Here is a 22,590-nt window from a genome sequence, read left to right as displayed (position 1 = left end):
CCGAGCTCAAGAACTCTAGATCAGCCTAGGCAACATAGCAAGACCCCAGCTCAAATAGAAAAAAAAATCGAATTTAAACATAGATTTGCATTTTTAAGGAATCTAGAGATGTAGTAAAGGATTTGGAGATTCCCAACTCTTCTGAGTTTAAGACAAATGTGCTTGACTCTGGAGGGCAGATGTGACTTGGGTGTGCTTTCCATTCAACAGATGGCCCCGGCTGCCATCTTATCTACCTACATGTCACCTGTGTTATGTTAGACATAACAGACCGTCATCTCCCACCCAAGGATGAAGTACAAAGTGACAGGCTCAGATTCTCCAATTTCCTAGTGGCCTCCACCTCAGTTTTGCTTTCCATCTGAGCAGCAAGAGTGACTGGAAGGTACTGGTATCTGACCCATAAATGACTGACGAGCCCCATTGGTGACCCCGTCACTCTGAAGCTGTCTCCTGAGGCTCACTCAGTTGACTCCATTCACCCCATCAGAAAACAACCTGACAAACCTTACCCATTTCAAATGCACAACATGACAAAATCTTAGCCACACGGTAACTAGCATACAAATATTGCCAATTAAACAAAGATACTACCGCATGAAATTTAATGAAAGTTGGAGTAATTTATGACTAAATAAATAAAATATTCTGTTAACAAAATATCTTTTTGTAAGGGCCCATCTGTATTTAGTTTCAACTCATCACTTTGGAGGAGATGTGACATATCTTGCTGGGTTTTCTTTACATTTTATTTTTTTATAGGGGGTGTCTTGCTATGTTGCTCAGGCTGGTCTCAAACTCCTGAGCTCATGCCATCTTCCCATACTGGCCTCCCAAAATGCTGGGATTACAGGCGTGAGCCACCGCACCCAGCCATATCTTGGTTTTATTAGTGTGAACTTTGGCATTTTTATAATTCACAATTAAAAACTCATGATTATCTAGTACACAACTACCACAGTCATATTAATTCCTGTAGTAAAAGTCTCCAAACTAAGCTTTTTATTAATTCATTTAAACATAAGGTTTAAGAGACTTCCTAGAAAAATATACAACTATAATAATTTACTTGGATAATTTCTTGCTGGAATAAACATTAAGGTTTTTGGTATTAACTATTTGATAATTTAAACCATTGCAAGGACAAAAAACCAAACACCGCATGTTCTCACTCATAGGTGGGAATTGAACAATGAGAACTCATGGACACAGGAAGGGGAACATCACACTCCGAGGACTGTTGTGGGTTGGGGGAGGGGGGAGGGACAGCATTAGGAGATATACCTAATGCTAAATGACGAGTTAATGGGCGCAGCAAACCAACACGGCACATGGATACATATGTAACAAACCTGCACATTGTGCACATGTACCCTAAAACCTAAAGTATAATAATAAAATAAAATAAAATAAACTATTTGATAATTTTTAATTTATCAGTACTACTAAAATGCAAATAGCAAACAAAAGCAGCTATCTAGCTATCAAGGTAGGTTTAAAAATAATTATGTTTAGATATCTTCATGTTAGCCCTAAGAAAAGGTATCATTAAACATGTAGTCAGATAACAGAGTGGCAGAAAGGTGAAAGACATATCAAACTTTAAAAAATATTCATATTTAAAAGAACACTTACTCTTTTGACTCCCTCTAAGAGGATATATCCTGAGTTTTTCAATAATATCAACCATGATCAGGGATGACAGAACCAGAGATACGGGCAGGTCAGGTAACATATCAGGTAAGACATCAGCGGACCCTTTAATGCTCTTTTGAACCTGTTTAGAGAAAACCATTTAGAAGCATTAAATTACTGTGCTTTCTTTGCTCAAAATGCTTTCAATAGTCTGAATGTAGCACTAAATTAATTATAATTACATTTACTAAAAACCTAGAAGGTTGGTTTTTAACTTGTCAGGTTTTAAACGCCACAAGGTTTTGAACCATTTCTAAAGCTGTCAAAAGGATTCATATCAATGGAAGCATATTTTCAGTTAAAGACAGACCTTGGTAAATGCATGCAAAAATGCAGTAGTGGGCTCCCTGTAATATTGAAGGGGTAACTCCTTCCAACTCTACTGCTGAGCAGAGCTGCTAAGAATCCAGCCTCAAAGAGCTAGAGGAACAAATATTAACGTCTAGGGTCTTCCAAGGAGACAGAACTCAGATAATTCCGGCTAGACTTTGGGACACTTCCTTCATCTGCTTAAAGTGTTTACAAAAAGCTATGGCAAGGCCAGGTGTGGTGGCTCACACCTATAATCCCAGCACTTTGGGAGGCCGAGGTGGGAGGATTGCTTGAGCCCAGGAGCTTGAGACCAACCTGAGCAACAAGGCCAGAACCCATGTGTATGAAAAATTTAAAAAGTAGCTGGGTGTGGTGGCACACACCTTTGGTTCGAGCTACTTGAGAGGCTGAGGTGGGAGGATCACTTGAGCCCAGGAGGTCGAAGCTGCAGTGAGTAGTGATTGCGACACTGCACTCTAGCTTGGGTGACAGAGCAAGACCCTGCCCCACAAAAAAAACAGAAAGAAAAACAAACCACAATAAAAAAAAACTATGGAAAGCGTTGTATTAATGATGAAATATTGAAAGTCTTCCCTCTGAAATCAGGAATAAGACAAAGATGCCACCATGGCCATTTCTGTTCAACATTGTCCTGGAGGTCTTAGCCATGGTAATGGGCCAGAGAAAGAAATAAACAGTGTAGGCTGGGTGCGGTGGCTCACGCCTATAATCCCAACACTTTGGGAAGACGAGGCAGGTGGATCACCTGAGGTCAGGAGTTCGAGACCAGCCTGGCCAACTTGGTGAAACCCCATCTCTACTAAAAATACAAAAAAAAATTAGCCAGGCGTGGTGGCACATGCCAGTAGTCCCAGCTACTCAGGAGGCTGAGGCAGGAGAATTGCTTGAACCCAGGAGGCAGAGGTTGCAGTGAGCCAAGATCATGCCATTGCACTGTAGCCTGGGCAACAGAATGAGACTCAAAAAAAGAAAGAAAGAAGGAAAGAAGAAAGAAAGAAAGAGAGAGAGAGAGAGAGAGAAAGAAAGAAAGAAAGAAAGAAAGAAAGAAAGAAAGAAAGAAAGAAAGAAGAGAGAGAGGGAGGGAGGGAGGGAAGGAAAGAAGGAAGGAAGGAAGGAAGGAAGGAAGGAAGGAAGGAAGGAAGGAAGAAGGAAGGAAGGAAGGAAGGAAGGAAGGAAGGAAGGAAGGAAGGAAGGAAGGAAGGAAAGAAGGAAGGGGAGAGAGGAAAGAAAGAAATTAACAGTGTAAATATTGGAAAGAAGAAAGACAAAATATCATTATTCAAAGACTATTTGATTGTACATAGAGAAAATCTCCCCCAAATGGATAAATTATTTCTAAATACCAAAGACGAAAGAGTTCAAATATACGAGTTTTTTTAAAAAATGATCCTATTCAATGCAACTTCAATCAATATTCCAACTTTTTGTGGAAAAGGACAGGCTGACACTAAAATTTATATGAAAATAAAAAAGGCAGGAAATTCTGGAAGAAAAAGAATAAGCTAGGAAGATTTACTCTTCTGGATATAAAGAACTAGTATAAAGCTGCAAGAACTAAGACAGTGTAGAGTTGGCACAGGAATTATGTATATCTACACTTGATTTATAACAGAGGTGGCCCAGCAGAGAAATGTGGGAAGGATGGATTTTTTAGTAAAATGGTGCTTGGTCCATTGAATGTTATGTGGGGAAAAAAATTAACTCACTGTTGCACAACATATACCAAAATCAGTTCCAGATGTATTGTGAATCTAAAAAAGAATGAAGAAACAATATAGCCTTCAAAATATAATTAGGAGGCTGGGCACAGTGTCTTACACCTGTAATCCCAGCACTTCGGGAGTCCAAGGCAGGTGAATCACTTGAGGTCAGGAGTTCAAGACCAGCCTGGCCAACATGGTGAAACCCAAACTCTATTAAATATACAAAAATTAGCCGGGCGTGGTGGCACACGACTGTCGTCCCAGCTACTTAGGAGGCTGAGAGGTGAGAATCACTTGAACACATGAGGTGGAGGTTGCAGTGAATAGAGATTGCACCACCGCACTCCAGCCTGGGCAATAGGGCAATACTCCATGTCAAAAAAAAAAAAAAAAATATATATATATATATATATATATGAAAGATTTTAAGACTTTGAAGTTCAGATTCACAATCACAAAATCTTCTACAAGTGACCCAAGCACTATCCATAAAGGAAAGAAATGAACTGGACTATTTTTGAGTTAAGAACTTCTTTTCATCAAACAGATATAAAAGTGTGAAGACAAGTTACATAAAGATATTTGCAATACATATAATCAAAAAAGGGCTTGTGTAATCTGAATATGAAAATAAGTCTTCCAGATAGATTTTTAAAAGATAAGCAACACGATAAAAAATGGGCAAGATGAAAAGATGCTCAACGCCGTTAATTACTGGAGAAATGTAATTTAAAAGTACAATGAGATTCAGGACTCACCAGAAGAGCTGAAATAAAAAGACACAATGATGCCTGGAGGGGTGCCTCACGCCTGTAATCTCAGCATTTTGGGAGGCCAAGGCGGGTGTATCACCTGAGGTCAGGAGTTCGAGACCAGCCTGGCCAACATGGTGAAACCCCGTCTGTATTAAAAATAGAAAAATTAGCCGGCAGTGGTGGTGGGTGCCTGTAATCCCAGCTGCTGGGGAGCCTGAGGCAGGAGAATCACCTGAACCTGGGAGGTAGAGCGTGCAGTGAGCCCAGATCACACGCACCACTGCACTCCAGCCTGGGCAACAGAGCAAGACTCTGTCTCCAAAAAAATAAGACACAATGCAAGCCCTGGTGAATGCTCCTTCTCTGCTGGTGAGTTCTACAGAGATGCTATAGAAATCACTACAGTCTGTTTGGAAAGCTGTTTGACCTTATCTCTCACCATTTAACATTTCAATATCTCATGATTCATCAATTCAGCTCCTGCATATGTAACCAACAGAAATGCTTGCACGTGCACACCAAAAGACATATTCACAGATGTTCACAGCCGCATCCTTTGTAATTGCCAAAACTGGAAACAACCAAGATGGTGACCAAGAGTAGAACAGATAAGTAAATTATGATCTTTTCATAAAATGAAATATTCTACAGCTGAAAATGAATGAGCTTCAGGTATTCACAGAAACACGAATGACCCTCACAACCATATTTTAAATAAAAGAAGCCAGACAGCATTTGATTTCTCCTTGGAAAAATTTCAGAAACAGGCAAACTAGCCTGCAGCATCAGAAGTCAAGTTAGAAGTGACTTCTGGAAAGGAGGGAAAGGGAGTCACTGAAAGGAGCATAAAAAAAGAATGAGCAAGCAATGGGTTACTGATACAAAAATAAAATAAAATAATAAATAAAAATAAAGGAGCGTGGGCATGGAGCTGGCCAAGGTTTCCTTCTTGACCTTGACTTGAGCGATGCTTACCCAGGGGGTTGCTTTGTGGTATTCCATTGTTACTGTACTTGTGTGTTTCGTGCACTTTTCTGTTTATGTGTTATACTTCGGTGAAAATTAAATAAGAAAAAAAGGAAAGGAAAGAAAAAGATGTAACAATGGAAGAGACATCATAAAAAAAGAACCAAAAAGGTCTATCAAGCTCCAGATATGCCATCCGTCTACCACAGTGATGTTTCTTAAAAGGTTGTAAACTAAATTTTTACAGCTTTTGGGAAACTTCCAAATGATTTACAAGGTCTTTGGGAGGGGAAAAGACAGATCTAGATTGAAATATTCACCTGTTGCAGTTCACCAGAAGCAAAGCACATGTGTGTGGCCTCCCAAAATTATTCTATGCATTCATAAGTTGTCCTAATTTAGCATCTATGATGTATTCTAGTAGCACCTACGATGCATTCTAACAACCATGTAATTTCTAATGTCATACATTACTCGGTACTGCCCTGTACACTTGTGGTACTTGTTCTAATTCCCTGTTTATTTTTCTCTCTAATGTCAGAAAATTATACCAGAGACTCAGCCATATTTCCTGAGTCCCCTATGCCCTGTACCCAACAGTGCCTGGCCTGTAATATACACTTAATGAATATTTGCTTCACATATAAGTGAAATATCACAAGGTAAATTAAGTAATTTAAGTAAATTAAGTATGCTTTGGGAAAACAAAAGTTATCTTCCACAGCACCTTGCAAATTAATAAGATTAGTGGGGCATTCTTCTCTGACCTTCTTGGATAATGAAGTACTTACAGCCTGAAAGTTCTGCCTAAGATATTCCTGCCCTGCAGGTATCTATTCAAGACCTTTTGAAGCTATATTTAGTCAAAACATAAACTCAGCATTATTTTCAAATAAATAACACATGCAAATTATTATCAATGACCATCTTATCAAAGGTATTAAAATGTAAGCGGTCCTTCCCTTAGATCTTGCCGTATTCATTTAGAATTGAGGACAATCATGAAAAACATCAGGTTGGTAGAAGAAACAAATATAGATCAACTTTCCCATTTTTCACTTTTTAAACATTCAAATATCATTTCTGTCTCTCACACACAAACACAAAATTAATTTTTAAAAATGGCTACTAGACTTTCCTTCACAATCACAGAGGTAACAATGATCTTAGTACTTTAAATAACACATATTGCAACCTGGAAGAAGATTGGATTACATAAATGTCAAGAAATTTGTTGAGCACGCTGCTCTATCAAATTCCAATAACAAGAAATTATAAAATCTCATAATCTTGTAGCAGAAGAAATCAAAATTCCATACCTCAGTCACTGCTATGGAAAAGGTGAGGCAGGGCAGTGTGGTGAGGACCACACACATCATCAGAACAGGTCTCCTAGCAAAGGAGAAAAAATAAGGCAAAGCAATCATGGACAAGATCGACAGTTCCTCTTACATTCTGCTAATTTTGCAGTTCCTGTTCCATTCATCTATAGTTTTTCTAAGAAGCTGCTGCTTCCCTATTTCCATTTCCCAAATGTTTGCATATGGCAAAGAGGAACACGCACAGAAAACAGAATGCTGTTTCTAGAACAAAGGGGTGAGAGATTTCCAAATAATTAGCAAACCACAAACTATTAAAAGCATCAAATCGCAAGTCAAATGACATTCAACACGTTCATAATTCATTAATTAAAATCCTGACCAACTGAATAAATGAACAGCATGACTTTCAAGTTATATCATATCCCATGTTGTAAAATTTATATTTCAAAATGTACATTTAGAGATGATAAACTATTAGATATTTAAAGATCACTTAAAAACATTTACTTTTTTTACTAGAACCAAAAAAAAAACCATACATGCATAAAAATGACATAATTTTTCAAAGTTGTTTTTGGACCACTTCTTAAACCTTGCATGATCAACCAATCAAATAGCTATTGAGATTCTGTATGTAGAAAATAGTATATCTTATGACACAGAAAATTTAAATGTGGCCGGGCATGGTGGATCACATGTAATCCCAGCACTTCGGGAGGCCGAGGCGGGCGGATCACAAGGTCAGGAGATCAAGACCATCCTGGCTAACATGGTGAAACCCCGTCTCTACAAAAAATACAAAATATTAGCCAGGCGTGGTGGCGAGCGCCTGTAGTCCCAGCTACTCAGGAGGCTGAGGCAGGAGAATGGCGAGAACCCGGGAGGCGGAGATTGCAGTGAGCTGAGATTGCGCCACTGCACTCCAGCCTGGGCGAAAGAGCGAGACTCTGTCTCAAAATAAATAAATTAATTAATTTAAAAAATAGAAAATTTAAATGTATGTTTAGCATCCTTAATTTATGGGACAACAAAAGATACCTACTCAAAGGTTTTCTACAATGAAATATTTACCTCCTCTTTGATTCGTTAATATATATTATGTTAATTCTATTTATATGTTTTCTACGTACAAGCTGTGTTGAATGCTTTCAAATTATTAATTTCTCCACAGTCATAAAAAAGAATGAAATCATGTCCTTTGCAGCAACATGGCTGTAGCTGGAGGCCACTATCCTAAACGAATTAACTCAGGAACAGAAAACCATTATGTTCTCACTTATAAGTGGGAGCTAAATGTTGGGTACTCATGGACATAAAGATGGGAATAGACACTGGGGACCATTACAGAGGGGAGGGTGGAAAGGGGTCAAGGGTTGAAAAATTACCTATCGGGTACTATTCTCACTAAGTGGGTGGCGGGATCAGTCTCACCCAAGACCACAGCATCGTGCAACATACCAGTGTAACAAACGTGCACATGTACCTCCTGAATCTAAAATACAAGTTGAAATTATAAAGAATAAAACAATAGAGAACAATTTCTCTTTGGCGCTATCTTGCCTCCCCCATCCCAGTGCCATCTTAGATATCCTAGGTGTAAATATAAATTAGAAGATGAGATTACTCCTCTCTCATGGCCAGACCCAGTATAACCTGGCTAAGACTAGTCTGATGGAATTTTCAACTGGTAGCTTTGTCTGTTTGTCTGAGCCAAGATCCAAGTTCCTACAACACTAAGTTCTCTAAGTAAGATTGGACAAGCCACTCATAAAGTTCTCTTCTTCTCAACTTGACCTCTAAACGATGACGATGCCCCAGAGATTATTCCTGGGCCTGTTCTTTATCTATATTATCTTCCTGGATTATCTCATCCATTCCCATTGCTTCAAATACCACTCGTTTGCCCAGGACTCCACAATATATTCTGGTGTTTCTCCTGAACTCTGACTTATCTACTCAACTGTTAGGCACTTCCACTTGGATGGCAAAGACGCAACTCAGACTTACCATGTCCGAAAGAGAACCCAAGTCCTCCTCCATACCTGTTCCAGTCCATCATCTAATCCTGTCTGATTTACTGCCAAAGTCCATTTCAAACTCCTTTTCTGCCAACACCATAGTTCATCCACTGTCACCTCTCATCTGCCATATTTCCTAACTGGTTTCCTGTTGGTGGTTCTATTCTTGCCTAGCAACATTGTCTTCATGTTTTTGAAATGAAGTCATGCTTTTAAAATGTAAAACACGTCTTGTCACTGCTCCAGTGTTGGGGAAAGGAAGGGGTTATTGGTTAATGGGTATAAAGCTTTAGTCTTGCAAGATGAGAAGAGTTTCATAGATGGATGGTGGCAACAGTCACACAACCATGTGAATGTACTTAATGCCACTGAACTGTACCCTTAAAATGATTAAGATGGTAAATTTTACATTATATGTATTTTATCACAATTTAAAAAAATCTTTGATGAACACACAATGTGGTTAGAAGGAAACTGAAACTTATTACCCTAGTCTACATGCTGAACGTGATATGGTTTCTCTTATTGCTCCTACTCTCATATATAGTATAGGAAACACATACAGGCACGCACACACACACACACACACACACACACATATGAGTTGTATACATAGCCCTATGACTACCTAGAAATCTGCTGATTCTTTGTTTATTGTTTGTCATCTTCCTCTTTCCTCATCCCCTGAGGTAAGTTCTGTGGAAGTCCGGACCTTATCTGACTTGTTTGCTACTTTATTTCCAGCATCTAGAATAATGTTCCTGAATCATTTTTGTGCAATGAAACTTCTGAGAGAACCTAGTGAATCCTACGAACCCTTCTCAGGACATTTTTAAATGAGTAAAATAAAATATACAGATTTTTAGAAAATAAATCAATTATATTAAAATTATCCAAATTTTAAAAATTACCTAAAGTCTTTTTTTAAAAACTGTATAAGTTTGTGGTTCTTTTTTAAGGAATTATGTAGTAATCCAAATTCTTTTAAAAATTTAAACTTGGATGAGAAACAATTTGCATCATTCCTTTCATTAACCTCATAACAATATATGTGTCTATCTATGAACACATTGTCTTTTTTTTATTTTCTTTGAAGCAGGCCAGTCCTGGTGGCTCATGCCTGTAATTCTAGCACTTTGGGAGGCCAAGGTGGGTGGATCACTTGAGCCCAGGAGTTCGAGACCAGCCTGGGCAATACAGCAAATCCTCGTCTCTACAAAAAAAAAAAAAAAGAAAGAAAAACACAAAAATTAGCCAGGTGTGGTGGTGTGTACCTGTAGTCACAGCTACTTGGGAGGCTGAGGCAGGAGAATCTCTTGAACCCCGGGAGGCAGAGGTTGCAGCAAGCCAAGATCACGCCACTGCACTCCAGCCTGGGTGACAGAGCCAGACTCTGTCTCAAAAAAAAAAAAAAAAAAAAAATTGGGAGGAGTACTTAAGATCTAGTAAAAATTGTAATCATTCATAATTTCAAGATAGTGAAGATCATAAGCCATATGCTGAAGTCTCTCCTACAACTGTTGTGTCATATGAAAAGATCTGTGACACATGGTCTGAAAAGCTCTATGTAATAAAGTTACAGGTCCTGCTAATACTACTGTGGTTTGTTATCAACATCCACATCAGAAAAGATTGGTAGCTTTCAATTAGAGGTTAATGAAAGAAACAGTGTAAATTGTTACTCATCCAAGTTCAAGAACTTCATGTGCTAGAGAATGTCCAACACATAGTAGGAATTCAGTAAATACTAAATGAATGGACTCATTAATAAATAAATACAACCCAAGTCTATGTTTTATTTAACCAGAAGTTATGTTAACCTGTGTTTGAAAATCTTGACTTACTGCTAGGATATGCTATATGCTTTTATATATATATACATTCTTTTTTTTTTTTTTTTTTTGAGATGGAGTCTCACTGTCACCCAGGCTGGAGTGCAATGGCTGATCTCGGCTCACTGCAACCTCTGCGTCCCAGGTTCAAGCGATTCTCTTGCCTCAGCCTCCTGAGTAGCTGGGATTACAGGCCCTTAAATAATTGACTATATCAACTCATTCCTTGTACTCATCCTCCTTCTCTGGAGGCCCTCCCACACCCATCTTTCCAAGCTCAGTGCAAATCAAGCTTTCCTTATGAGACTTTCTCTGATTACTCCAAAGCATAGTGTTTTTCTAATAAACCTGAGTCCATAAACCACATGCACTAAAAAGCTGCCGAGTTCAAGGCACTGTGGTGGGCTGATGGGGCAGGGTAGAAAGGGATGGGTAGGAAGGATGAATCAAATAGGACATCTCCCTTACTGTCAGTATTGAGGGTTTTATTTTCTTTTTTTAATAGAAAGACAGGGTCTTGCTATGTTGCTGAAGCTGGTTTCAAACTCCTGGTCTCAAGTGATCCTCCCACCTCAGCCTCCCAAGAAACAGAGACTACAGTCATGCACCACCATGCCCAGGTAATTTTTTTTTAAACTTCCTGTAGAGACAGGGTCTCGCTGTGTTGCCCAGGGTGGTCACAAACTCCTGGTCTCAAGCAATCTTCTTGCCTCAGCCTTCCAAGGCTGTGCCCAGTCAGTACTAAATTTTGATGATGCTCTTCTCTGGGATAATAAAGGACTGGTGGTGGGCCACATAAAATTTGGTGGTTTGTTGTACAGTGGTTTACATCACTTTCTAGTTTTTTCATATATAACTGCCCAGACTCCACAGTGGACTACAGAGTCCCTGGGGATGGAGGCAGTACCTGAGCACAAAGGCATGTACCTGCAGCAGCCTGGAAACAATGCTGGCTAACATGAAGAATTCCTGGAGGGAGGCTGGGCATGGTGGCTCATGTCTATAATCCAAGCACTTCGGGAGGCTGAGGCAGGTGGATTGCCTGAGTCTGGGAGTTCGAGACGAGCCGGGCAACCCAGCAAATCCTGTCTCTACAAGAAATTTAAAAATTAGTCAGGCATGGTAGTGCACACCTGCAGTCCCAGCTACTCAGGTGGCTGAGGTGGGAGGATCACTTGAGCCTGGGAGGTTGAGGCTACAGTGAGCTATGATCATGCCACTGCACTCCAACCTGGGTGACAGAGCAAGGCCCTGTCTTGACAAAAACCTAAATATATACATTTATAAATATATATAATAAAACCTGAATTATATATATATATATGAAATTCAGATAGGTAAACGTATACCTATTTAAACAAACCCATAGAGCAGACTCATAGATCACTATTAACCCAGAGGATTTCTAGTAAAACTAGGTTTAGTCAATCATACACTCAGTTATGAAACAGGTGACATCATTGCAATGGAAGCCAATTGCATTATATCAATACGTGAAGTCAGTAGCTGCATCAAGAGGACATCAGGGTGTCACTGAGATAATATCCAGGCATTAAAAATCCAGCCAGCATCCCAAGGAGACTTTCAAAAGAGTCAAAGGTCCAGAAATCATAGGATAGGAATGGCTGATGAAACTGCCCACGGGAGAAGAGAAAACTTAGCGGACTGAGATGTGGCGTGGTTGAGATGGCAAAATGATGCCACTGCCTTCAAACAGTGCAAAAATTTAACACAGACACATTAAGCTCAGAGAAGTCACCCCTAGAGACACAATTTGGGGAGCTGTCATCCTACAAGTGGCAGTTTACATTATGAGAGCTGATGGAAGTGCTCAAAAAGCAATAGAAATGGGGAATTAGGCAGTGATGGGCACAGCTCCTGGCCATGGAGAAAGAAAGGGCAGAGGAGGTGAAGTCTACAAAGTGGATGGGAAAGACAGCTACATAGTGATAGGTTTTGTTTCAACATAAGGGAATAAGGAAGGCTGTTCCACGTAGAGCCACAGAAAGTAGTGAGTTCTCTGTAGAATCAGAGGTATTTGTACTGTGAGAAATCATTTTGTAGATGAACATTAAGAGTTCACCCAGCTCCAGGACGCTGTGGAATAATGTCAATATTTGATTTACAAGCAAGGGGAAGAGGAGATTTTTAAAGGGTGGGGCTGAGATACAGAAAACTTCTTTTTCTTTTCTTTTTTTGTGACACAGACTCACTCTGTCGCCCAGGCTGGAGTGCAGTGGCACAATCTCGGCTCACTGCAAACTCTGCCTCCTGGGTTCAAGCGATTCTCCTGCCTCAGCCTCCTGAGTACCTGGGACTACAGGCACGAGCCACCACACCCAGCTAACTTTTGTATTTTTTAGTAGAGATGGGGTTCCACCATGTTGGCCAGGCTGGTCTTGAACTCCAGACCTCAAGTGATCCACCCACCTCGGCCTCCCAAAGTGCTAGGATTACAGATGTGAACCAGCATGCCTGGCCCAGAAAATTTTTTTAAGAAGAGAATTACCCTATTGACAAGGAGTGGGAGGGAATACGGGGGGGAGAAAAGGAGCAAGAGGCAAGAAGACCAGTGGGTGAAGGTTGCCAGAGCCCAAGCGTTAGTTAATGAAATGGTCTTCATTTTGCCTTGAACAGAAAAAATCAGGACAAATCAGGTCTGACACTGGATTTGAATATATGAAAATTTGGGGGACCATGTCAGAAACTGAAGTTTTGATGGTCTTGAAATAAGGGCCTAATTGGGATGAGAGAAACAGCCATGGAGAACAAGGAGCTGATGCAAGAGAGAGGAAGAGGAAGAATTACCAGAATGTGCTGACTTCCTGCATAGGATAAGGAAAGAAAAGAAAAAGTAAATACACTCCTGCTGGTTTACCGTGTGATATGGCTTGGCTGGGTCTCTACCCAAATCTCATCTTGAATTGTAGCTCCCAGAATTCCCACATGTCATGGGAGGCACCTGGTGGGAGGTAATTGAATCATGGGGGCAGGTCTTTCCTGTGCTGTTCTTGTGATAGTGAATACGTCTCATGGATCTGATGGTTTTATAAAGGGGAGTTCCCCTGCACATGCACTCTTGCCTGCTGCCATGTAAGACATGACTTTGCTCCTTATTTGCCTTCAGCCATTATTGTGAGGCCTCCCCAGCGATGCGGAACTGTGAGTCCATCAAACCTCTTTCCTTTATGAATTACCCAGTCTCAGGTATGTCTTTATTACCAGCATGAGAACAGACTAATACACTGGATATAGTAGGGCAAGGAAGATAAAGCCTGCAGTCAACTATGACAAAATTGTTGATCCTTTTCATGTATAATGCCCAAGACCAAACTGTAAAGGAAATATGGATAGCTTAAACTACGTGAAAAATAAAAATTCTCCATATCAAAAACACCAAAGTAAAATTAAAAGACTAATGATAACTCTGAAATGTATGCTACATCAAATTCAACATACTTATTGCTTGATGATCTTGTGCAATTTAAACAAATGAACATCCTTAATGCTTATAGAATTCATAAATCAGTAGCAAAAAAAAATGGATATACCAACAGAAAAAGAGATCAAGGACAAAAATATATGATTTTTAGAAAATACAAATAGCCAATAGATCTATGAGAAAATGTTAAACACGATAGACAATAGATTCACTAAGAGAAACTGGAATGTTCTGAGAAGTAACTGGTAAGCAGCAGTGTTTAGTTAATGGGGTCTTACCAATTAATGATCTCTCAGAGGTGCTGAAAAGTGAGCTCCATTTCCTTCAGGTTAACCCGTGTGTCCAGCAGAGCACAGATGTCACCAGTGCTGTGTGTTTTAGTTATCGGGGCCAGCGTGGAGCAGCAGTAAGGGGCTCAAGGCTCCCTTGGGGCAGTCTTTTTTTTTTTTTTTTTTTTTTTGAGATGGAGTCTCGCTCTTTGCCCAGGCAGGACTGCAGTGGCGCTATCTCAGCTCACTGCAAGCTCCACCTCCTGGGTTCACGCCATTCTCCTGCCTCAGCCTCCCAAGTAGCTGGGACTACAGGTGCCCGCCACCATGCCCGGCTGATTTTTTTGTATTTGTAGTAGAGACGGGGTTTCACCGTGTTAGCCAGGATGGTCCCCTTGGGGCAGTCTTGACTCAACTACTCATTGGCTCTGTGATCTTCTAACTCCTGTGCCTCAATTTCCTCATTTGTAAAGGGGAGACTATCATTGTTCTTGCATATCAAGATAAGAAAATCAACTAAAATAATACAGACTATGTGTTTAAAACTATGCCTGGTACATAGTACTTGCTCAGTAAATATTTGCTCTTACTTTACTACAACTACAACAGCTACTACTGCTATGATCACCACCACCATTACCTAAAGCAGATCAACAGCAAAATCTCACGGAATATGTTAAAAACTTAAGCCAGGTAAAATGTTGCCCAAAATGGTAGGGTCTTTTAAACTTGCCCTGCCCAGGATTCCTGACATGTTCATAGTCTGAATTAATTGTACTCCAAAGGACCCAAAGAACACCCGAAATATAGCTCTAGGTCCCAAGACAGTCTGGGAACCTCCACAAATATTCTAGGATGATCCTACTGCCAATGTACCTTCTCAATGAAGATCTGCTCCAGTTTCAGGCTAGCCTTGTAGCTCAATGTTATCACACATTTACTGATACTCCAGGAAAATAACTCTCTTATTTACTGGAATACACAGTTTGGTGTGTATATAAATAGCTTTCTTCATTCCCCCAAGCATCTCACTTGTGGATTATGAATTCTGGCAGGCATCCACAGAATGGAGCCATAATTCCAGAAAAATCAGGAAGTGTTAACGAGAGAAGGGGAAAGTACTGGATTAAAGTTCAGCCTCCAGTACGTTTTAAGCTCTCTGAAATTGTTTCCTCCCTCATAAAATGGGAATTACGTCTGCTTGGTCAACTTTACAACACTGGCATGTAGGCCTAGAGAAAAAATGAAACGAAAAAAGTAACAGAATAAAACATAAATATGACATAAAATAAAACATAATAATTCTGTTAATGTAAAACATTTCTGAGATACTAATGATCTCACCATATTGGTGTTCATTCTTCTCAAAGAATAAAAGAAACCTGCAAAATTCTCCAAAATCGAGGAATATTACTGACAGGATATACTTTCCTTCAGTTTTATTGTCCCTTCTACCACTTTTCAGAGTCATTCTGAAGATTTAACACGATCACATTTTTAATGAAAATAGTAAATTCAGTCTGAGGTCATAACACTTACATTCATTTAATGACTACAGACCAGTTGCTATGCTAGGAACTTTACACGCATGATCTCATGAAGTTTCTTAAAACAGCACTCCAAGAAAGAAACTAAGTTGTCTCTGTTTTGCTCACAAAAAAATTAAGGCTCAAAGAATTCAAATAACTCACATAAGTTTTCACGGTCAATGTCAAGGCTAGGATTTGAATCCAGGCCACTTTTCTTTTACATATATTCCTGGGGCACACCCTTTACTGACTGATGACTCACTCTTTCCTGAAGACCAGCCTCACAGGGCTCATGACACCAGCCTGGACCTTCAGGGAAGCTCTCAGATACGCCTCATCAACATCAAATCTTGAATGTTCAGAGTCTATGAAATTTCACATAAACAACTATTTGACTATTCCTCAAAAATAATTCATATGCTCAATCCTTACTTTGTCTAGTAGCAATTATTTTTGCATCATCTTCATGTAGCAATCAAGATATGACACCCTATATATTACCCCATATATTATAAGAGCCAAATACACCTCTGGGTGAAATGTATGTTAATGATATTAAAAGCATTGCATTTTTCTGGCCGCACCTGGTGGCTCATGCCTGTAATCGCAGCACTTTGGGAGACCAAAGTGGGCAGATCACTTGAGGTCAGGAGTTGGAGACCAGCCTGGCCAACATGGTGAAACTCTGTCTCTACTAAAAATTTAAAAATCAGCCAGGCATGGTGGCACACGCCTGTAATCCCAGCTACTCAGGAGGCTGAGATGAGACAACAGCTTAAACCCTGGAGGTGGAGGTTGCAGTGAGCAGACATCGTGCCACCGCATTCCAGCCTGGGCAACAGAGTGAGACTCCGTCTCAAAAAACAGAAAGCAAAACAAACAAACAAAAAAACGCATTGCATTTTTCTTGAAACACACTTGGCATTCAAAGTCAGAAAAAATAAAGGAAAAGAAAGTTGCATGAGATAGAGGAAATTGCATGGAATCAGACAGACCTAGGCTCACAAATCCTAGCTCCCCCATTATATAGCTTTTTTTGTTTTTGTTTTTGTTTTTGTTTTTTTTGAGACAGGGTTTTGCTCTGTGACCCAGGCTAGAGTGCAGTGGCATGATCTTAACACACGGCAGCCTTGATCTCCAGGGCTCAAGTGATCCTCCCCCTTTAGCTCCCAGAGCAGCTGAGACTACAGGCACGCACCACCATGCCTGGCTAATTTTTTTATTTTTCTGTAGAGACAGGGTCTCACTATGTTGCCTAGGTTGGTCTTGAACTCCTGTGCTCAAGCGATCCTCACACCTAAGCCTCTGAAAGTCTTGGGATTACAGGGAGGAGCTACCATGCCTGGCTCCACTTGCTAGCTTTATCAGTTGACAAAGTTAATTACTTCAAGTTCCAGTTTCTTTGTCTATAAAATGAGAACACTAGCACGTACACTTCGCTGAGTTGTTGTAAAGTTTAAACTTAATAGTACAGAAGGTGTAAAGCTCCTAGAACAGTGATCAGAAACTACTGCTTCTCTTCTATGCCAGTAAAAGATAACTATATGATAATGCTCATCAATGTGGCCAGAAGGAAACGGTTTCAGTTTCACTGAAATTACAGAAAACCTGCCCACTGTCTAAACACTATTTAAAACACGTGTGGCCAGCCACACCCGCAAAACAGAAACTAAAGACTGGAAGTGTATTTCCCAAAAGAAATCACCGAGAGATATAGTTATGACAACCGAAAACACTTTAGCACAGGGGCGGTACCTGAGCCAGATGTACAAAATGAAATCAGAGTAGACACTAGAGGTGACTGGTATACCACGTGCACTGAGGGGCAGAAGCGAAAGCCTACTCTGTTCCTTAATCTCAATTGCCCCAGGAGAATGGGACCTTGTCCTTCAAAGAGGCAGTTTGGGACAGTGGCTAGAAGTACCCATTATGGAGCCACGTAGACCTAGGTCCAAAGTCTGCCTCTTCCACTCTCTCTAGTTCACTGACTTTGGGAGAGTTGCTGAATCTCTCTAATCAGTAATTTTCTCTAGGGAATAAGAACGATAAACTCATAAAAATTCTACTTTAGGCTGGACACAGTGGTTCATGCCTGTAATCCCAGCACTTTGGGAGGCTGAGGCGGGCAGATCACTTGAGGTCAGGAGTTTGAGGCCAGCCTGGCCAACATGGGGAAAACCTGTCTCTACTAAAAATACAGAAATTAGTCAGGTGTGGTTGTGCACAACTGTAATCCCCACTACTCAGGAGGCTGAGGCAAGAGAATCATGTGAACCTGGGAGACAGAGGTTGCAGGGAGCCTAGATCGCTCCTCTGTACTCCAGCCTGGGCAACAGAGCTAGACTCCATCTCAAAAAAAAAAACAAAAACGAAACAAAAAAAACTACTTTATGAGGTGAAGTAGATATTTCTCTCTCTTTTTGTTTTTCAGAGTTGGGGGTCTCCATCTGTCACCCAGGCTAGAGTGCAGTGGCACAATCATAGATCACTGCAGGCTCAAACTCCTGGGCTCAAGTCATCCTCTTGAATAGCTGGGACTACAGGCATGCACCACCACGTCCTGCTGAGTTTCTGATGTTTTGTAGAGACGAGGTCTCACTATGTTGCCCAGGCTGGTCCCTAACTCCAGGCTTCAATCAATCCTCCGACCTTGGCCTCCCAAAGTGTTGGGATTAAAGGTGTAAGCCACTGGGCCTGGCCTATGAAGTATATATTTCTGTACCACCCCATATCAGTACTTACATGGCACATAATCAATGATCTATAAAGAATCAATTATAGCCTAATAATAACAACAGTAAGTTATATGGGAAGGTTTGCTGCCTAAATGACATTCAGGATCTAGAGTTTTAGGGATCTGAGTCCATGTGAAAACAAAAAACCAAAACACAAAAAAACCCAAGAGCTTCTTCCTGGGCCATGGCGGGCCAGTTTCCCATCGGTTTATTCCTGTTGTCATTTGAACCTTCCACCATTCCCTCAAAATTCCAACCCAGCCAGGAATCTTGGACAGTCAAAGCCACCCCTACAGGGTGTGAGAGGTGGAGAGTCAAGCCCAGCTACAAGCTACCCCTTAGGTGACCCTGGGGCTCTGGTCAAGGTTTGGAAAGCACCTAAACCCTACTGATAAACGCAGTGCCAACAACAAAATGCTTTCTTTCCGGAAACCCCTTAAGACCCCTGCTCTCGGGGAAATGGAAGTCTCCTGGCAAGGTTCACAGAAGTGGCCACATCCGGGATCGGTACCTAAAGAGAGCACTGTGAACTTCACATGTCAGCTCCCCATCAGCATCCTCCCAACCTCAGCAATGGTATGTCTAGCTCTGTTGCAGAGTCTATTATTTTTACATCTCTGCCCTTGCGTGTATGTGCAAATTCCCAGTGCCTCACTTTTCACATGTGTTCTGTCATTCGCTTTCAAAATAAAACATCGGCCGGGAGCAGTGGCTTATGCCTGTAATCCCAGCACTTTGGGAGGCCGAGGCTGGCAGATCACCTGAGGTCAAGAGTTCAAGACCAGCATGGCCAACATGGTGAAACTCCGTCTCTACTAAAAATTTTAAAAAAATAAATAAATTAGCTGGGAGTGGTGGCAGGACCCTGTAATCCCAGCTACTCAGGAGGCTGAGGCAGGAGAGGTGCTTGAACCCAGGAGGTGGAGGTTGCAGTGAGCTGAGATCGCGCCACTACACTCCAGCCTGGACAACAAGAGTGAAACTCTGTCTCAAATAAATAAATAAATAAAACATCAGTATGAAAGAAAAATTAGCTTATGTTAACTTATTAAAGAAAAGAGAGAAGTCCAAGATGAGTAAGAATCAAATCTGAAGATCTAAAAGGAAAAATACATTGATATCAGAGACTATTTGTTCTCAATACCCTTATGTGGATCGGTATACCCGTTAGCTAAGATGCTAGTTAAACCAACATTAAATCTTGATTTATTTAAAGTATCTCTGTATTGTTATTGAAGTACTTTCCTCCCCTACAAGGGTAATAGAATTTACCAACATCGTAAATTACTTATTTTTAAAGTCTAAGTAGGCCAGCTTTGGCGGCTCACGCCTGTAATCTCAGCACTTTGGGAGGCCAAGACGGGTGGATTGTTTGAGCCCAGGAGTTTGGAACCAACCTGAGCAATATGGCAAAACCTCATCTTTATAAAAAGACACAAAAAATGTAGACGGGTGTGGTGGTGCGCATCTGTAGTCCCAGCTACTCAGGAGGTCGAGGTGGGAGGATCACCTGAGCCCCCTGGGGAGGTCGAGGCTGCTGTGAGCAACAATCACGCCACTGCACTCCAACCTGGGCAACAGAGCCACACCCAGTCTCAAAATAAATAAATAAGTACATAAAAAGTCTAAAGGAACCAGTTGTTTTAAAAGTCTTAGTTAATGGTCAAAGTATGACGTAAGCCTGCAAAATGCAATGTAAATAATTAAAAATAGATATTACTTTCAGTTTTACACAAAATTAAAATTCTACATTACCATCTTCTGATTATGAGTTGTGTAAGCTCACTCCAATAAGTTTATGTGGTTTAGTGTCCAGGAGAATTAAGTCCAACATTTACTACTTAGAATAGCATGAACTGGCACAAACTCCAGTCTTACTCACCCATCTCATGTGTTATTCTCACTCAGTATAAATGACTGCAGAAAAATTATGGAAGATACCATAATATCCATACATTTACAGAAGCAGTAATTGTAGCCTCCCGTTAATGTCACATTCTATCCTTACGCTCTGCTCACATCCTTACCCACAGTATGTTAGAACATATCTTTCAGGAATACTTATACACTGTTAGTGGAAGTCTAAATTAGTTTAACCATTGTGGAAGACAGTGTGGTGATTCCTCAAAGACCTAAAGACAGAAATACCATTTGACCCAGCAATTTCAATACTGGGTATATTCCCAAAGGAATATAAATCATTCTATTATACAGACACACGCACCTGTATGTTCGTTGCAGTACTATTCACAATGGTAAAGACATGAAACCGACCTAAATGTCCATCAGTGATAGAATGGATAAAGAAAATGTGGTATATATACTCCATGGAATACTATGCAACCATGAAAAAGAACAAGATCATGTCTTTTGCAAGGACATGGATGGAGCTGGAGGCCAGTATCCTTAGCAAACTAAGGCAGGAACAGAAAACCAAATACCACATGTCCTCATTTATAAGTGGCAGCTAAATGATGAGAACACATGCACACACAGAGGGGAACAACACACACCAGCGCCTTTCAGTGGGTGAATGGTGGGAGGAGGGAGAGGATCAGGAAAAACAACTAATAGGTACTAGGCTTAATACCTGGGTGATGAAATAATCTGTACAACAAACCCCCATGACACAAGTTAACCTATGTAACAAACCTGCACTTAAACAGACAAACAAACATATCTTTGAAAGCATCACGGGGATTCCCTGCTAAAGAATTCTTTTACGGGCTGGGCGTGGTGGTTCACTCCTGTATTCCTAGCACTTTGGGAGGCTGAGGTGAGTGGATCATTTGAGGTCAGGAGTAGGGACCAGCCTGGCCAACATGAAAACCCCGTTTCTACTAAAAGTTCAAAAATTAGCTTGGCGTGGTGGTGCATGCCGGTGAAACAATCTGTACAACAAACCCCTAATGACACAAGTTAACCTATGTAACAAACCTGCGCTTGCACCCCTGAACTTAAAAGTTAAAACAAACAACAAACAAACAAACAAACGTATCTTTGACAGCATCACGGGGATTCCCTACTAAAGAATTCTTTTATGGGCCAGGCATGGTGGCTTCTGCCTGTAATCCTAGTACTTTGGGAGGCTGAGGTAGGCAGATCACTTGAGGTCAGGAGTTCAAGACCAGCCTGGCCAACATGACAAAAACCCATCTCTACTAAAAATACAAAGATAAGCCGGGTGTGGTGGTGCGCGACTGTAATCCCAGCTACTCAGGAGGCTGAGGCAGGAGAATCACTTGAAGCCGGGAGGCGAAGGTTGCAGTGAGGTGAGATGGCCCTACTGCACTCCAGCCTGAGTGACAGAGCAAGACTCCATACATAAAAAAAAAAAAAAATTCTTTTACTTACCATCCTTTAATTTTTCTGTAAATATAACGTTTCTTGTGCAGTATAACTTTTACAGGAACCCAGATCAGTAGTGTCACTAACGCAACATAGGCAATAGAACAGGAGACGATCAGCCAGTAGTGTGTGTTGTCAGATCCAGCCCTTGTTCCTTGGTAGGCGGTGGCAAACTGTTCTGTGATCACGAGTGTGGGGATGGAGAAAGCGGCAAACTCTAGGAGCTCAAAAACCACGAACTTAATGAGCCTTCCAGAAGCCATCCTGAGGAAAAGCAAGCTGCCAAGGACCTGGGACTCCCTCTTTGACTGTGGGCAGCATACGGGCCCACAGACACTGAACTGGGATCAAGTTCCTTGTCCTTGAATCGCTAACCAGCGACTTTTTATTCTTTTATTGACCCTCATATGGTTCAATGATCTCCTAACTCAACAACCGTGGTCTCTTAAAGGAACAGGGCCGTTGTGGAAGTGATCACTCAACATATTTGCACATCCATTATTAGAAGTCAAATGAACTTTAGAGCATGCCTGGGAGCATGGGTAAAAGCAGGGTTTTAAAAAGGTGTTTATTGCTAATGTTAGCACGGAACCATTTGTGTAACAGTCAACTCTTGTTAAGTAAAACTGCTGGAATAATATAA

At 40.8% G+C, this 22,590-nt stretch overlaps 1 protein-coding gene across 1 annotated transcript in view; it reads right to left on the bottom strand.

The window, feature by feature from the left end:
* Positions 1-22,210, bottom strand: part of TMEM236 (transmembrane protein 236) — a 41,127-nt gene extending 18,917 nt beyond the window's left edge. Inside the window, exons 1-3 of the mRNA XM_032163393.2 lie at positions 21,954-22,210; positions 6,772-6,844; positions 1,636-1,777 (exon numbers count right to left, since the gene is read on the bottom strand). Of these exons, the coding sequence (XP_032019284.1) occupies positions 1,636-1,777; positions 6,772-6,844; positions 21,954-22,210 (472 nt within the window). The remainder of the gene's footprint in view (positions 1-1,635; positions 1,778-6,771; positions 6,845-21,953) is intronic.
* Positions 22,211-22,590: the final 380 nt, after the last annotated feature.

This window comes from Hylobates moloch, unplaced genomic scaffold (genome assembly GCF_009828535.3).
Source record: "Hylobates moloch isolate HMO894 unplaced genomic scaffold, HMol_V3 SCAFFOLD_2, whole genome shotgun sequence".
In the NCBI taxonomy this organism is placed as follows: Eukaryota; Metazoa; Chordata; class Mammalia; order Primates; family Hylobatidae; genus Hylobates; species Hylobates moloch.
Note: the sequence above shows the minus strand (reverse complement) of the source record. Positions and strands in the feature narration are given on the sequence as shown.